Raw genomic sequence first — 18,907 nt, forward strand, 5'->3', positions numbered from 1 at the left:
AGTTTGTATGATAATACAACTTAAAATTTACCTGTGTGGCGCGAGCGGCATAAGCCTCGTGAATGTCATTAAAAATATAAAAATAGTTCTAATAAATTGTAGTAAGTGTTTCTTAAGTAAAATGAATACGTTTTTATTTTTAAGATGCAATTATGTTTTTAAAAAACAATACAGTAGATCCTATTATTTTCAATATTATTCAATGTTTAGATAAATAAATAAGTCTAACCTTTAATCACAGGATGTTTAGACGAAAAAGTCAGATAATTATTTATAAGTACATAAGGATAATGATATTAGTTGATAATAATTATATAATAATAATTCACGTTAAAACTTGTTAATACCCTTACTATTATCTTATTTCTATCTTTTTGTTTGAATTTAGTTCTGTGTGTATTTAATATTTAATTTTTCCCTGTACCGTACAAACATGACCCTCACTGAAATGGAACCGCTTAAAATACACTTAGATGCCTTAGAAATGGCAGGGAAAGTGGTTGATATACACATTACAGCTGATAGCAACTTTCCATCCTTAATTAATCTTATGAGATATAACGTACAAGGTAAATTTGTTGTTCTCTTGTCTCTTGCATATTTTTTTATTATTCTATGTTCTATAAAGAAACTCTTTTTTGTTTTAGGTGGACCAACTGTTAGTGGTCTTGATGATCATGATTATCCAAATTTAAATGGGATGTCATTATGTTTTCCTAATATAAATCAAATGAAAGCATATAGTAAAATTTCTTTGCCATCTGAGATAATGGAACATTTTCATCGTATCCTTTTATATAATTGATCATTCTTTAATATTCGTAATATGCATGTTTTGTTTGCTTCCTTATATAAAAAATATAATTTCTTAATATTTGATTAGATATGCAATGTCATTGTATGATGGGTCTTTTTACAGAAATTTCAAAAGCTTGGCTTACAATTGATAGTGATATATATGTTTGGTCATATGAAAATGAGTAAAAATTTATTTAAAGTTTATAAAATATTTTCTCAAGGTATCATAATTAAGTAATTAATATTTATAATGATATGTTTTTAGGTCTGATGTTGCATATTTTGATGGGTTAAATGAAACTATTATAAGTGTAGGTTTAGTAAAACCCAAAGCAGGGGTGTTTCAATCTTATGTAAAATATTTGTTGATTCTTACAACTACAGTGGAAATAACTATTCTTGGAGTTACATTAACAGAAACCAGTGATGGTATATTACAGTTTCAGTTTTACTTGAAGATTACATCTTTTCTAAATCTTATTGTTACCTTATTTACTAAACCTTATTTACTGTTTCAATTTTCAATTTAGGCACTTCACCAGAAATGCAACTAGTTCCTGAACCAATTTTCACAGTTGCTACGGATGGGATTGGCATTACAACAATAGCTAACACTAATAGTGGGAGAATTTTCCTTGGTGGTAGAAATGGATCCCTTTATGAAATATATTATCAGGTAAACTTTGCTACACAAATATGAATATAAAAATAATCAATATAAAAATCATAATTAATCACTTTAATATCTGTTCGTTATGTAGGCAGAAAGTAGCTGGTTTGGGAAACGTTGTAAAAAAATAAATCATTCTGAAGGTCCATTATCATTTTTAGTTCCATCATTTGTCACTATAGCTTTATCAGAAGAAGAAGCAATAATACAAATTTCCGTTGATGATTCACGAAATATTTTATACACACTCGGTGATAAGGGAACAATTACAGTTTGGGATATTGATAATAATGGTGCGTCCAAAGTCGCGTCTTTGTCACAAGCTTCCTTAGTACAAAACGCTGTTCATGTTGTTAAGTATGTATATTTATACAAAACCTATTTTTAAATAATTGAAATTATAATTCATATTACATTTATCATTTTTAGAACACTGGATAGTAATAATTTTCGACCATTGGTGAGCATATCAGCTATTACAGAGTCAGAATCAGTACATTTAAACTTAGTTGTAGTTGCAGCTACTGGAACACGCTTTTACTTCAGTTGCACTGCAGTTGCTAATCCGACAATAAGACCTCAAGGTCTGCAGTTAATACATGTTAGATTGCCACCAGGTTATGCTGCTAATGCTACAGTAATGAGGCCAAGGAAAGTACAAATGGCACATTATAGGAAAGGTATACATTTCAATATTTTTTTGTTAAGGACATAATATTAAAATTTATATACTATGCAGTATATATCTGTTATAGGAACATTAATTCTTGTTTGCGGTGGAGATACAGAAACTGCTTTATGTTTAAGTAATGATGCTTATCCATTCACAAATTATTTAGCTGAAACTCAAAGTCCTTTATCCCTCGATAGTCCCGTATGGGCAATGGCAGAAATTCTTGTGGAACCAGCTATATGTATTGAAAAACAAAGTATTACACAAGAAGAACCTCCTCTTCTTGTAAGGCAGCACATGGAAGCACCACGAAAATTTATCTTTTTGACTTCTCAGGTATATAATTAATTAAAGGTCTGTAAATCTATTAGATATAGTTTTTTACAAGTTGTTTATTTCTTTACTTACAGGGTGCCATTATTTATGTTCAAGTTCGTCCAATGGATATCTTAAAGCAGCTTCTATTAGAACAACGTGGTCCTGATACAGAAGCCGTTCGCGCATATTTTCAGTCGCAATCATTGGAACAAGCATGTGCGACTTGTCTTATTTTAGCCACGCTTGAAAGTTCTCAAAATGCTGAGGTCCTGATTCAGATTAAAAATTAAGATCAAAATTTAATTATAAAAATTAAGTTTTGTAAAATTAGAAAGTAATATTTAATTATAATTTGTATAGTTGGCAGAATGGGCAACAAGAGCATTCTTTTTATATGGTAGTCAACGAACGACAAGCATTGGACCTGCAATTGATGTACATGGTACTAACTTTACTAATATAAATACAGGTATTACATTAATTTTATATGAAAGTTTTATTTTTCTTTATAAGTTTTTCTGTATATAGTTTATGAATGTCATAGGAGATATGCGCACATCGACACCAAGAGTTCCAAACTATGATTTAAGGCTTCAAGGATTTCGACCTCATGCACCAGTTGGACTTAATACAGACATTTCTCTGCAACAATTTTCTGCAAAACATAATGGTTTATATCTGTATGTAGGAAGAATACTTCGACCAATATGGAACATGCGTTGTATTAAACAAGAAATTATAAACAACAAAACTCAGGTGACTTAAATTGGTATAAATTTTTTTCATTGTTTTTGTTTCTGTATATTAACCTTTACTCATATTATAATTTCAGATCTCTAGTACAATTTCAACAAGACAAGTTAGCTGGATTCTAAGTCTTCTGCAAGCATTAAGATCGTTTCTCAATAAAAATACCCACATTACTAAGCAGTGTGTATCTATATACTATTTCAACAGCTTTACAAATGATTAAATTTTATTTGAACTACTTATCGATTTTTAGACACGGTACTACTAGAATAACTGATGGATTTGAAACAACTATACCTAGTCATTACCAAGAACCAATAGTCGAAGAAAGGAATTCTTTAGCTGCATTAAAAATTTTCATTACTCATGCTTGTGAAGTGTTAGAACTTTGGAAAATTTTATGTGAAAACCATTTAAATAATATTGTAAATTGTTTATCAAAGGTTAGTCAATTACATATTACAATTTTCTTTAAGTTGAAAATTTTATATTAATATTTATAATAATTTATAGGACCAAATTAATCAATTTTCTACAGCTACATTTCGAGATTTAATTTTAATTGGACATGAAATTTCTTCATTATTGATCATTCATCTTATAGATAGGTAAGTGAACTAAATAAATAATAAAAATCCGGTGTACTAATTTTTACAAATCTACAGTTATCTTGGAGATAATGCATCTGTTGATGCTGTTAGTCAAAGATTACGAGAAGTTTGTCCAAATTTATATAGAAGTGAGGATGCTGTTTGTTCTAAGGTACAAGAAGTAAAATTAAAAGAATCATGATTTTATTTTTATATATTGCTAACATTTTTATAAATTGTAGGCTAATGAAATAATTTTGAAAGCAAAAAGTTGTACAAATCCAGAAGAGAAGGAATGCTATTTACAATCTGCTTTAAAGGTAAACATTCTAATATTATGTATAACATTATTTGTACAATTTTATGCTCTCTGTTTACATTCACATCCTTAGCTTTGCAAAGAAGTTGCTCCCAGACTAAATTTAAGTGCAGTATGCCAACAATTTATCGCTTGTCAATTTTATTCGGGTGTACTCGAGTTATGTCTCTGTTGTGCAGAAAGAGTAGACCCTAATAATGCTGCCTTACATTATTATAAAAATAATGAACCAATCGAAGATCAAGAAGGAAGATTTGCTTACATAAAAAGGTACTGATTATAAAATAACATTTTAATAATTGTATGTTTAACATATCACATATTCTAATTATTCAGATAATTTTTTGTATATAGATTAGAGATTTATAAAGAATTCACCACGTTATTGGATCATCTTTATAATCAAAGCATTTCTAATCCATTGACACCTACCATACCCAGTAAACCTGGTCCTCCACAACAAAATGGCTCAACTATGCCTGTTACACCAGCAAAAGAAATAGTAAAATATACTTTCCTTTTAAATTATATTATTTCCAATAAATTTACTGGATCTTTTACATAAATATTTATATCTTTTAGTTGCATGACATCATAACTGACGCATTACATTCTAAGTGTGAAATTCTCCACGCTTCAGTGTATGCTTGGATGATAGAAAGAAGGCTTCATGGAGAACTCGTTGCTCTAGCAGTACCTTCTTTAGAAGCTTATCTTACCCGAGTCAATGCGCCAGACTTGCTGTGGCAATTTTATGAAAAAAATAAAAATCATGCTGCTGCAGCTAAAATATTGGATGCTTTAGCAACTAAAGAGTACGTATAACGCACATAACTTTGATTAAATTTACACCTCTTTTCCTGATTTCAGGAAACTATTTTTTATTTTCATTTTCTTTTCTTTTCTTTAAATATAGATCAAATGTAACATTATCACAGAGAGTTGAATATTTAGCTCGAGCAGTGGTTTGTATGAGAAGTGACCAGGCTGGATACGCTCCATACCTTGGCATTTTTTTACGTGAATTAGAAGACAAAGTAGAAGTTGCTAGAATACAACAACAGGTAAGCGATTATAAATATTATGGCAAAATCTATTTAGAATATGATTTGTATGTTGTCATCATATTGTAGATATTAGATACAATTTGTAACCAACATTTAAGCGGTAGACTCAGCGATGAAGCATCTAGAGCATTAAAGTTTTCGTTACTTGATATAACAAAGGTATGATCCAACCATGTATGTTATGAATTAAGATATTTGTATGGAACTTTCAGGATTCATATCTGTTAATCATTCATTGTAGTTGTACCAAGAATATGCGGACCCTTTACAATTGTGGGAGTGCAAATTATCTATAATTCATTGTTCTGGTCATCAAGATGCAATGTTAATCCAGGAAATTTGGACTAATATTATAAATAATGGTATTAACATTCTACCTTATACATTTATATGAATGAAAAAATATCTCGTATTTACGTTTTGATAATACATATTTACAGAATTAAAAGATGCGTCAACAGCAGAAGATAAAATGACTATTTTAATGAGCAAAATTATATCCTTGGGACAGGAGTATTCAGGATCACCACACTGTTTTCCAGTTGGTAATAACAAAACTCTTTTATCACCATTATGATATAATGAAAATATAATATGAAATGAAACTATAAGATGTATTATATTTTTTCAGACTTCCTAGTAAAACAGTTAGAAATAAAAGCATGTAAGTTAAATGTATCAAATAATGGAATTATATCTGGGTTTTTACAGTTAGGAGTATCAATGGAGGATCTCTTAGATATTTACAAGTAAGTAGAATATGTTTATTGATAAATCCATTTCTTTATATTTTACTTAATAAATAAATGCATAATGTTTGTTTTCAGAATGATTGGCAAAGATACTCGAACTTGGTTCAACGAGGGAAATGATTTTCACCTTATCGAATCGACTGCAAATTTAGTTAATTACTTTATATCTCATTCGAACATTACCAATACTTTCGTTAAGTAAGTACATTACTGCGTCATGAAAATAAATCAATAGATAATCATAAAAATAATTATGACAAAATGTGACAGTTACTTAATTTCTATTCGATTAATGTTAAAATAATTGATTGAATTGCAGACGAAAAATAATAACGAAGTGCCAAGACGTAATTTCAAAGTGTTTAACTACATTGTATAGCAAGCCTCATGGACAAGAATTAATAACGAAACTTAGATCGATTCAAAACGTTTTAATTCGTATGTAAGAAAGAATTTCTACTGTTTTTATAATAAACTAACATTTCATAAATTCGTATAAATCGTGGAAAATTAAAATATAAAATGACTGAAATACTTTGTTCCGTGAGAAAAGGATTTTATTAAGACACAATATAAAGTGTAAATACGAAGAAACCACAAGTGCTCAAATGTTGTCATAAATATTATAACGTCTCTTTCCATTAATAAAAGTTACGTGTATTGATATTTATGATGCAGATCACCTCATTTTTTATTACATTATGTGATAATAAAAAAATTTTACTTATTTTACATCTAATAGTCTCTGAGGCTTTTGTCTTTTCAGTTTCCTATATTTTATGCTTACTAAAAACATATTTATGTAAGATTTCAGTTATGCATTTTTAGAATGATAAACTAACATCGTATAATAAAAAATTCTTATTACATTGATAACAAGTATTAAGTTTTTGGTATTAATTAAGGTATGTATGAATGGAAACATTCTCAAGCCATTTTCAAGACATCATCCTATTTTATACTACAAAACAGTCATAATGAATTTTAAAAACTTTTTGCAAAGGATATACAAATATGTGTAACTTAGGTTAACTATATGCGAACAATGTTCCAACATTAATATAATTTGGTGGCCCTGAAAAGGACCATTTCTTTTGCTTATCAATCTTAAAATTCAATGCCAGTTTATTGTATCAATTTAGATATATCTTCTTATTTGGAGCTGGTATACTTGGTGACTGCTTTAGTACCTTCGCTTACTGCGTGCTTAGCCAATTCACCAGGTAACAGTAGCCTCACAGCAGTTTGGATCTCCCGAGAGGTAATTGTAGAACGTTTATTATAATGCGCCAATCTTGATGCTTCAGCAGCAATACGTTCAAAAACATCATTAACAAAACTGTTCATGATGCTCATTGCCTTGCTAGAAATACCAGTATCAGGATGCACCTGTTTCAGCACTTTGTAGATATAGATAGCGTAACTTTCCTTCCTTCTCCTCTTCTTCTTTTTATCGGCTTTGCTTATGTTTTTCTGAGCCTTACCGGCTTTCTTCACAGCTTTTCCACTTACTTTTGGCGGCATGTTGAATGCAGAACGCTTCAAAATTCAATACTTCTAACGATGTAACCGTTACAAGAGTCGGTTGTAGATTGCTCATCCAATGCCAACCCTTCCTTTATATAGCCAAATCACGTAACAGCAGCGCGCCAATCAGGGCACTTCATGCTCGCTAGATGGAATTCCTCGCCACGCGATTGGCGCGCTGCTGTTGTTGTTACCTGGAAATTGATTTCATAGAATGTATTCCACACATGGTTACGTGCGTTTTTATGTGCTCCAAACATTGAGTTATACTCATTTTTTTATAAAAGTGTATTTTTTACATTCTATAAACATTTGATATGACTAAATTAATTCATTATATTTAAATGATAATATGAATATGATTATAATTTTGAACTATTTTACAAAGAATATTATGTATATTATAGTATGAGATTAATTAATCGAATATTATAATATGATATAATAATTGAAAAATAGTGATCTTACTTGCCTTATATGATGAATGAAGAGGCTGAATTAGCATAAAATAGATTTTCTTATAGAATTTTGGGTGAATCTGTAGAAATTGGGATTTGTTATGCAATCGTTTTTGGTAAAATATTACCTCCAGGTCCAAAGTTTAAATATATGGATTATTTAATGACAATGAATTATCATTAAATAGTTGTACGATAGAAATAAATATTAAAAAGTAGATAATGAACTTTTTAATAAAACGTAAGTTTTCAGTATCATAAAGTCGATAAAGGAATCGATTTTAGAACTATTCTAAATATATAACCATTGTGAACTTTGTAAGTACTTTTATCAATGAATTTTCAAAACATATCACAAGTAATGATATTAAACTTTGTAATAGTAATAATACCAAATGAAAATATTTTGATTCTAGAGTCGATATTATTCCGAACAAAGGTATTACATATGTAATTTTATTAAGAAACGACGAAATTAAATCAAAGTTTGTATTTTTTACAAAATTGTACGTATACTTTTATTACAATACTGTACAAAATAAGTATTGTTGCCATACTTTTATTTATAGCTATACGTTGTATATATTACTATATATGTAATATATGAAAATATTATATATACGAATATAATATTCAGTTTCTTTTTCTCTTATATAAATTTTTCATTGTAAAGAATTGTTCTTTGTTATGTCAGACGATTATACATTTTGTGAGTTTCTTAGAGAGCCACAGATGTTCGTATTACAAGCGTTCTAACATTCAAGCTATCGCCGGTTTACTGAAAGAGTAACACAACCAAGAAAAGTAAATTTTTCAAAAAATTGATTAGAAATAGGTTGTTTGAAGTAAAGAATTATAGTTTATTTAACTTTCTTATATCAGCTATTTAATAATTTCTCGTAATGAATAGTTTATGATTCTCGAGGATCTATGACAAAATATTATTTAAATACAGTTATACTACAATATTATGTAACTATTACTTGCTACTATAAAAAAATAATTGAAATGGCTTTGTAATTTTCAAAAATGCCAAATCCTAAGAAATAATGTTGTTGAAAAAGTGAAAAGGAAGAAAAGAAAAGAAAGTTATGAGATATATGTACGTACTCTCATATTTACGAAATTTTTATGGAAATTATTTTTAAATAGAAATTTCGAACAAAGATAGTTTATGTAGATATATTAAACTATTTACCCTAATATTTTTTGCAGGTTATAGAATAAAATAATTACATATGCTGAAAGAGAAAGAGCGCGAAAAGAGAGAGAGAGAGAGGACATAAAGCGGTTGTACGAAACATCTGTTTCTTGTCACCAATCACAATAGAACTTGTTAGTGATTGGTCCGGGAGTAGGTATCGCTGCGCCTATAAATAGCTGAAATGGTAAAGTCGAAAACAGTAGTTCCCTGCTTGTTGCAGCGAACAGTTGTAACGTTAGTGATCTGTTTGTTTATATCCAAAAGTTAACCGATAATGTCTGGTCGTGGGAAAGGAGGAAAAGCTAAAGCTAAGGCGAAGTCTCGTTCGAACAGAGCTGGACTGCAATTTCCAGTTGGTCGTATCCACAGACTTTTGAGAAAAGGAAATTACGCTGAAAGAGTCGGTGCTGGAGCTCCAGTTTATTTGGCTGCAGTTATGGAGTACCTGGCTGCTGAAGTTCTCGAATTGGCGGGAAACGCCGCACGAGATAACAAGAAAACTAGAATTATTCCGAGACATTTGCAACTTGCCATCCGCAACGATGAGGAATTAAATAAACTTCTGTCTGGTGTTACCATTGCGCAAGGAGGTGTTCTTCCAAATATTCAGGCTGTACTTCTGCCAAAGAAAACTGAAAAAAAGGCTTAGACTTCAGACTAATAACATAAATGGCCCTTTTCAGGGCCACAAATACTTTTATACAGGGGAACATATCTGTTTGAAAATAATTTGTATTTTAACGTAAATTTTTGATACTAAAAGTATTTGATTAAATGAAGTAATATTTATTTTGTATAGGAATTCTATAGATTTGATATGTGAATTTTTTATACTAAAAGTATTTGAATAGTTAAAATAACAAATTTGTTATTTTCTATAAGAATTTTATAGGTTTATACAACACGTGAATTTTTTATTTTTGAAAACTATTGAGTAATCGAAATTACGTCTGTAACGCTACATTAGGAATTTTGAATATTGCAAAATAAATGTATGTGGGAAGGAGAATTGGTTCCTTTTCTTTGAGTTGTATTTTTTCATATATATATTCCATTTTTAAATACACCTGTTTAGTATAATTTTTATCTTATAATCTTTGGTAGCTAATGTTAATGATAAAGCTTCTCTAACTTTAATGCCTTTGTATTCATTCATATTATTATGAACTTAGAATTTATTTTTATACTGAAGTTTCTTTGCTTTAAAATAGGTTTTCTAAGAACTTTAGGATTAATTTCTTGTACATCAATTTACAATATATTTAAAGATATTATCTAGTATTATTTAGTTCTAGCAATTTTAACAAAGGGAAATTGAGATTACAATATAACTTAAATGTTGATAATACACTAACCTATGCGCTATTGGTTTTTTGCTATATGAACCTATTACTAATACGATGAATTACTTAATTAAAATTAAATAAATTATGAGTCTATAACAAGTTCTACAACCATGTTAATAATGAAAGAGAGGAATTCATTCATTTTCGTCATCCTTCACTTCTTTTTCTTTATTACAACTGAAATTTAAAGTTTTAATTTGCGACCTGACTTATCTTACATTTTAAATATCTAATTAAATATATATAAAATTGCTCTTATATAAATTTCTAATACATATTATAAGCTTTGTCACAAGTAGATCTATGGCTTAAGTATTTATAAATAGCATTTATAAATAAATAAAAATAAATTGATTATACATGAGGTTCACAATATTACATTGTGATTTCTGAAGGAATCTGATAAGGAGTAGAGATAAACAGAGTGTCTATAAGGATATTAAGAAGAAAATTTGTCTACATTTCAAAACTATAAATAGAATTTTTATTTAAGTGTACAAGACTGTTCATTTATAGGTAGAATAATTGCAGTATTTTTATTTTAGTAAAAAATAAGTGGACGTTGTAAAATAGCTTTATGTATATGTAAACAACGTTAATTATAAGTCGATAGAACATAAATTAGTTGAGTTATATGTTTTGCCATACAAACATAAAGATTATACTCGACGACACACCTTAGTGATACTAAAATAATGATAGTAATAATAATAATAATAAATAAAAATATTGTGTGATAAAGGTATTTCCAACATAATTCAGATGATAACTTGGCAAAAGCCTTTGTTTAGAGTAAATGCGTTGGCAACACTTATACGTAAAAGAGAATGGAAACATCTAAATCCGACTTGAAGTTGCATGTATGTATGTATGTATGTATGTGTGTATGTATGTATGTACGGTAGTTTTGCTGAACGAGTGACTTCCGAAGAAATGATTTCTTATATGTATGTAATATGAAACGAAGAAAACTAGTTAATTCTTAAGTATGCAGTGTTTATATTAATATAATCAGTTTCTTAGCGGTAAGATCCAGATTGATTACTAAGAGTATCACTTATTTTCTATGTATATAACCTTGCTTCTTGTCAATATGTAGAACGTTAAGTTTAGAACGTCGAAATTTATAAAATAAAATTGCGGTTCACCTTCTCGTATATGTATAAAAATAACAGTGCATTATTTATTTCAACAATAACCTAGGATATATTTAGTACTTCTTTCTTTATAAGATCGAAATTGCGATTATTTTGTATTTAATTTATCAGTGATATATTACTAACAGTTCAAAAATGTACGTATTGTTAGAGTTTATGTTGGTATATGAAACTGTATATAAAAATTTTAAAGGTTATCAAGATTGTTTATAATATAAAAATTTTTATTGTAGATAACAGCCTAGGGTGAATAGAATCCTCTTAACAAGACGGCATGTTTGTAAGAATCTGGTTGCGAATTCTCACGGGGGATGAATGAGGAAGAATTATTGAAACGGTCTGCTGCAGAGCGAGATAGAATATTTAGCTGCTACGACCGTGGTAGAGAAAATGGAGCAGAAATCGATCCTTGGGAAGATCCTACCTTTGAAGTATATCATACCACAGACAGATATGGATTCATACAGTAATTATTATAATAATATACAGTAATTATTATTGTTATCTTGTCATTAACATGTAACATTTATATTTTAGTGACAAACGTTTGCCACAAAAACCAGATCCTAATGAGATTAAGACTCACCGGGTGGAAATGGAAAGACTAAAAAAATGGGAGAAAATGACAAAACAATGGGATAGTTCTTCAACTAAGGAAAAATTAAGGCGCAGAGTATATAAAGGAATTCCTAATAGATTTCGTGGTCAAGTGTGGGCATTGTTATTGGGTATTAAAAATTTAAAGAAAGAACAAGCTGGTAAATATGAAGAGATGTTACAACTTGCACGTAAATGGTCTACAGAAATAAGACAAATCGATGCTGATGTAGCTAGACAATATAGAGATCATATCAATTATAGGTGTGTAAATTATATAAAAGATTTCTAAAAATGCATAAAAACTTAGTATACATTTATTGAAAGTTATATTAAATTTTTAATTATTTTCTACAGAGAAAGGTATAGCATAAAACAACGATCTATGTTTTATGTATTGGCTGCCTATAGTATGTACAATATGGAAGTGGGTTATTGTCAAGGGATGTCTGTATTAGCTGGATTACTTTTATTGTATATGGATGAAGAAGATGCATTTTGGGGTCTTTCTGTGTTGCTTGCTGATAAAAAATATACCATGCATGGTCTGAACTTGTATCATAAATTCAATATTAAAAAATGTTTTGGCTTAATATTAAACAAATATTTATATTTATAGGATTTTATGTTGACGGATTTCCAAAATTAAATCGTTTCATAGAGCATCATGATAAAATTATGAATAAATTTTTACCAAAATTAAAACGGAAACTCGATAAATGTGGTTGTGATTCTATTCTTTATGCGCTAAAATGGTTTTTTGTTGTTTTCCAAGAGAGGGTAAGAAAATATTTTATACTTTGTTTTCTAAATCGTTATAAAATCTATTCTATTAGGTTGTCCTAAAAGTCTCTTTCGTTTTATAAGCAAGTAATAGATACACAACATTTTTTTTTATATTATTTTATTGAATTATGTATGATCCATTTTGTTCTGTTGGACAAAAGTTTGTTCCAATAAAACAAAAAATGTCGTGCATCTATTATTTCCTTATAAAACAAAAGAGACTTTTAGGACAATCTAATACATACCATACGGTATCTAAATACAATTATTTATTTATAACAGACACCTGTGAGCCTCGGACTTCGAATTTGGGATATATTTTTATTAGATGGGGATCGCATTTTACCTGCTATGGCATACACGGTCATGAAAATGCATAAACGTTTTCTTATGCCGATGGAAAGTTTAGATGAATTTTGTAATTATTTGCAAATTAAATTAGAAAAAGATTTTTGCTTTGATGATGATACAGTAATAAGTACTATGGAACGTAGTATGGAAGAACTAAAACGTGCCAAGTTGGATTATCCTGGCCCTCCCTTACCACACGAATTACCACGATTCCCATTTGGCACATTTAAGGAACCTACTTTTGCAAGCAAGGTAATCTAGAAATAACTAATAAAAATAACCTCGTGTTTAATACATATTTTAATATGTTTAGGTTGGGAGACGTACTGAAGAATTTAGCGAAGCACAACACGTAATGCGAGAATCTATAACACAACGTAGAGATCTTGTACTCGCTGATGACGGTAGAGAAAGTACAACACCGGTTGAACAAACCAGTTGTGGTCTTGGCGGTGAGTTACGATATAGTGAAAACATAGTACATGGTAACACAGATACTTGCCTTCTACATTCTAAACAAGAGAGTATTATTAAGGATGAGGAGAAAGATAAAAGTACAGATACAGATGAGATTGATATAATGGTTATATATAATACTAGACTGTAAGGTACTTTTCAAAGATAAGGTTCTGAGATTAAAAAGTATGATATTGCTCAATTACGTATATATATATATATGCTCGTAAACGTATACATATATAAATAGAACTTTACAGAAATATTATATAAGCCATATTTTGAAGTATTATAATTATTGCTATATAATCGTAAGTAAATTTTTTTATATAGATTTAGCATCATTTAAAATGAAACTACACTTGCCTTTAAGATTGTATCAGAAATTTTCATTGATAATTTTTTTATGAAATAAAAAGTAAGGAGTAATAGACTGTGATTATTTTAGAATACTCAGGAAATTTCATACAAAGAGTATTAAAAGAAAAAAGGCTAAAATATCAGTGCACGTTTTAAAATATTCTTGTTACGTAACAGTAATATTAAATTATGAGAATCACGTTAAACTTAATTGTCAATTAATTAGTATTTCATTCATAAAGAAAAGCGTGAGGCGTGTGATTTTAGAGACAAGCTTTAATTAATACAGATTTTAAATCAAATGTATTACACTTACTATGTGAAAGTATTTTGTGAAAACACGATTGTTCGGATATCCTGTTGCAGTATAATAAAAATTACATATATGTGCAGGAAGCAAATTCTCATTTGATCCAAGTCTTGATGATGGGGCCTCTCCCAATGGCTCACGCCGGTCATTGGCAGATACATCTGTTACCTCGACAGCTGACCTTTCTGTATTTAGTTCGGCGACACGGTCTCAAGCGTTAGACAATAGTCTTGATACTCAAAGTAATATTTCTAATGCTAGCTCTGGCAGTGGTGGTTTACCCACACCTAGGGCAACGCCTCATCAACCAAGTCCAGATGTTGTACGAATTTATGTACCATATACATCGCCTATGTCTGGCTCATACAAAGATGATCTTCCGCGTACACTTCCGCGGTCTTTAGAAACAAATAGAATCCGCATACGTGTCGATCCTGATCAAACACCAATAGTGGAAAATTTAAAACCTTTTTCATTAGAGAGTCCAGAAGTCGAACTAGACTTGAAATAATTAATCTATTCATTCGATAGTTATAGTATTTCATGATGCAGAAAATGATTCATGACATTGCAATGAGTATTAAACGAGGATTTAGATAAACAAAAGTTTTATCATTTGTTTTATCTATATCTACATTGTAATATACATAAAGAGGTAGTAGTAAAAACAAATGTTAATTACAATAGGAACGAGAGATGAATAATGAATGTTGAAACGTGCATATACGTACTATTATCTTATTTCCTTGAAATAGGCGAAAGGATTTAAAGTAAATGTCTTCATCCAGATAGAAATCTGTGTATGTTATATGCACTAATTACGAATAATTGTAACCATTCGCATCGAACGAAACTTATTGCACTGTTGCGATGGCCTAATTTACGTTTATAGTCAAACACGAATTATTTAAAATGTATAATAGAGAATTATCATTTTCAATACATGTATATTATTCCTAATCAAACGATCAACGATATTTTAAATAATGAAATTATATCTATATAACTTATCGCATAATTCTAAAGATAACTGCATAATATTCGTCATAAATTCAAGTTATACTTCAAAGAACAATAAGATGATGGAACTTTATGCAGAAGGATAACGAATTATATACTAACATTATTTGTAATATTTGGTAGATATTTGAAAGAAAATTTTGAACTATTATATGAAGATTAATATGAATGTAAGACATTACAACAGCATAACGAATAGGTATGTAAACTTTTAGCGTAATGTATAGATAATTTTTAAAGTATATGTTTTTAAATCCCTCCCTCTGACGAACAGGATATACAAGATATTTTGGGGTATAATAAAAAATTGGCCATCATACATATGTATAAAAATATGAGTCAATTTTCCATAGTAAATGTAATACTAGAAAAAAAGATATTTTTGTTACTATGAACATATAAAATCCGTTGAATAACGATTATTATATTTTCAATATTGCGTATATTTCTCGGAAAATTTCTAGAACTATTGATACATTATGTACATTACATTGGTATGGTATGAAAAGAATATACATAAAGTTCCATACTCTAGAAGTATTTAACAAGCAAATAATTTTACATTATAGATATTGATGGATATTTATTCTTTTAGTAATTACAGATAGATTAACATTACAAGGACATTGTTTTAGAATTTTATTTTCACGCAAATCTTTAAACGTTGTATATTCTAGTTTATTATTAGATGATGAAATCATACAACAGAAATTTATGTTTTATATCTCAAAATATTTAATATTATTTAGCATAAAATCAACTAAAGTTGTCAGGTATTGTTAATAAATTTGAATTTTTATATTATGCATCATTCTAAGACAAACTGTATAGTTTAAATCATTGTTAATTAGTTATTTTGGGAACAATTATAAGTTGGTAACATATTATTTGTTCAATGTCAACATAGAAACAACAAAATTTTAGTTAATAGATTATCATAAGATAATGATCATATCTTCTCAAAGAAGATACATTCTATTAATGAGTTAAGTACTATACTGCCACAGTAATATTAGTACTTTATTTATTTTAAGTTCCGTTCTTTTATAACGATCAATGATATATGTATTGTTGTACATACGTAGTATTTAAAGATGGAAAAAGAGGAATCTTTCATTACGCAGTACTTGAAATAGATTCCTGAATGAAAAAACTTGCAAGGTATTTGTTAGAACTTTTGCCAAGGAATGTGAATACTGAACAGTTTTTCTGATATGCTACATATTTATTGTTTAAATGTACAAAGACATAATTTAGATTAAAGTAACTACAATCGAAAAACATGCTTCATACTAATTGGTTCTGTAAAACATTCCTGGACATACAGTATTTCACCATGTATATAGAGTATGAAACTTATTAAATATTGTCGTGATAATATAAACCTGATAGCAATCACTTGTTATATTTACTAGCATAAGGTAATATTTGTTAAATAAATATTAAATGTTAATGGTTCGAATCTTTATTGCATTGTAAAAAAAGATCAACCAAATGATGTACAGTTCTATAGTGATACTGTCTTGTGGTTGCATAACATTAAATTTTCAGGAAAATTGAAGTAAAACAGAACGATTACCTTATATACAAAATATTAAAAGACATGGAATTGCATAGATGCATAAAGATCTAGCGATAAATAAAATAAAAAAAAAAGAAAAGAAGTTACGTAAATTTACCTTGGAAAAATACATTCCTTTAACTTGCATTAAAATTAAGAAATACAGTTCTTCGTCAATTTTTAGGCTTATTCATACTTAAATTGCTATGCTTATACATAAATATCCTTATACATTAAGTTGAAAATAAGTAATAAATATATTCGCCGATCGAAAAACGTCACAAATGCCTTTTATTCTTTGATGTTAATAATGCGAAATGTAACATTAATAAATTGTTCAAACTTGAATATTTTACCTTCGTGAAGGTTTTAGATATGCAATGTATCATTTCAGATTGACCAAATTAATTTTCTCAGATTTATTTTTTTATGGATGTATTCATTAAAGTATTTTAGAAACGAATCAATTTAATAATCAAACAGATTTGTATAACAAAAAACAATGAAGTATATTATATAATTTTATTCGCAAGTAAATGTATAAATAACATGTTTAAACCAAAAATGATATTTAATATAAAGGAATTAGAGTAGAAATTTGAGACAAGAATCTTATAATGCCTAGAGATTATAACTATAATATGTATCAAGTATTAAGCTCAGTAAGTGATGTTTCTTCTACTATTGAAACAATATCTGTAGACTGGAACATGAATTGTGGATAACTGATTTCACATTACTATTACAGTAAAAATTACAATGCCCTTATTATTCAATAACACAAAGTTTCAATACAAGTTTGTTTTAATTAAGTAGAACTTAAAATGGACAAATATACGTTAAAAAGATGTATTCATGGCTTTGTTCAATATTCACATTCATATTAATGCATTACAGAGATAGATTAAAGTTCAAATGAGATATTTGATGAAACATGTGTATGTATTTAAAGTTGTACTCCGAGTCGATATTTTTTTTATACAAGAGTCGAAAAGGCGTACTATATAATAATGTAGGCTTCAGTATAGTATTTGTAGGATGTTTAAAAAAGCAAATACAATTCGATAATCCAATATGCAAACTTCTTGATGCCTGATGACATAATCACGTTGTAAATTGATTGAAATTATCAAAATAATAAATAATGAAAATCGTACATACTTGAATACTTATTTATTTTCAAGAATTTTACTTTTTATCAAATATTCTTTTTAATCTCCACATTTTGCATAAAAGAATTATGGAATGGCTATTGTAGCAAGCAGATGTATATTTATAAATCTTAAACAAATGAAAGTGTATATAAAACGAATTTTGATTGCATAACTTAATTTTACTTTTTGTTATATTTATCTATTTTCATAGTATATATACAGATACTATAAAAGATAATTTTTGTAGGAAATAGTTTTTTCATATAAGATTAGAACTTTTTAAAGTGGTACAATACCAATTTATACACTTTATACATAAGACATATTGTAAAATTCAATAATGTTCGAGCAGTTATTGTCGAATGCGATACAGATACAAAAAAATTAATTAGGGTAACTACTTCTATATTATGTTCTTTTTTTTTAAAGATATTACTTTATTTAAATGGTAATTTAAATGCAATTATTGCACGCCAAAGGGAATGTCAGTTACCAAGCTAGTAATAGTAACTGTACTCATTAATACTCTTTAATACTTGTACATGTTTAAAATACTTATGGTTCAGTTTTCAATATGAATTATATTTTCTGATAATATATATATACCAAAGAAAAATATTTTTAATCAATATTTGGTGTAATAACAAGTAGGATTGATTTAAAGGAATATATAAATGTAACAA

General features: G+C 28.4%; 4 protein-coding genes across 5 annotated transcripts; 3 read left to right on the forward strand and 1 right to left on the reverse strand.

The window, feature by feature from the left end:
• The first annotated feature begins 31 nt into the window (after positions 1–31).
• On the forward strand, positions 32–6,669 carry LOC126864713 (nuclear pore complex protein Nup154). Its single transcript, XM_050616323.1, has 27 exons — positions 32–101; positions 389–569; positions 648–785; positions 884–980; positions 1,064–1,227; positions 1,329–1,474; positions 1,560–1,825; positions 1,898–2,148; positions 2,224–2,477; positions 2,552–2,725; positions 2,820–2,928; positions 3,004–3,215; positions 3,292–3,389; positions 3,463–3,652; positions 3,723–3,817; positions 3,875–3,971; positions 4,042–4,119; positions 4,192–4,388; positions 4,473–4,620; positions 4,701–4,933; positions 5,035–5,182; positions 5,252–5,344; positions 5,427–5,547; positions 5,626–5,730; positions 5,817–5,934; positions 6,013–6,135; positions 6,257–6,669. Exons 2-27 carry the CDS (start codon positions 434–436, stop codon positions 6,381–6,383), a joined length of 3,918 nt encoding a protein of 1,305 aa, XP_050472280.1. The 5' UTR covers positions 32–101; positions 389–433; the 3' UTR covers positions 6,384–6,669.
• Positions 6,670–6,868: 199 nt separating this feature from the next.
• On the reverse strand, positions 6,869–7,554 carry LOC126864878 (histone H2B-like). The gene has a single exon (XM_050616737.1). It carries the CDS (start codon positions 7,459–7,461, stop codon positions 7,090–7,092), a length of 372 nt encoding a protein of 123 aa, XP_050472694.1. The 5' UTR covers positions 7,462–7,554; the 3' UTR covers positions 6,869–7,089.
• Positions 7,555–9,191: 1,637 nt separating this feature from the next.
• Positions 9,192–10,135, forward strand: LOC126864869 (histone H2A-like). Its single transcript, XM_050616724.1, has one exon. The coding sequence runs from the start codon at positions 9,401–9,403 to the stop codon at positions 9,773–9,775; it is 375 nt and encodes a 124-aa protein (XP_050472681.1). The 5' UTR covers positions 9,192–9,400; the 3' UTR covers positions 9,776–10,135.
• A 662-nt stretch (positions 10,136–10,797) lies between these two features.
• On the forward strand, positions 10,798–18,226 carry LOC126864750 (USP6 N-terminal-like protein). 2 transcript variants are annotated; one of them, XM_050616434.1, is made up of 8 exons: positions 10,798–11,419; positions 11,863–12,095; positions 12,167–12,490; positions 12,584–12,771; positions 12,846–13,006; positions 13,295–13,615; positions 13,677–13,815; positions 14,573–18,226. In XM_050616434.1, the coding sequence occupies exons 2-8, from the start codon at positions 11,941–11,943 to the stop codon at positions 14,998–15,000; spliced, it is 1,716 nt and encodes a 571-aa protein (XP_050472391.1). In that variant the 5' UTR covers positions 10,798–11,419; positions 11,863–11,940; the 3' UTR covers positions 15,001–18,226. The 2 variants fall into 2 exon arrangements, with proteins under 2 accessions (XP_050472391.1, XP_050472383.1); XM_050616426.1 differs by having other exon boundaries at positions 10,801–11,497.
• The last annotated feature ends 681 nt before the right edge of the window (positions 18,227–18,907 follow it).

The sequence above is a fragment of the Bombus huntii genome, chromosome 1 (genome assembly GCF_024542735.1).
Source record: "Bombus huntii isolate Logan2020A chromosome 1, iyBomHunt1.1, whole genome shotgun sequence".
Classification (NCBI taxonomy): Eukaryota; Metazoa; Arthropoda; class Insecta; order Hymenoptera; family Apidae; genus Bombus; species Bombus huntii.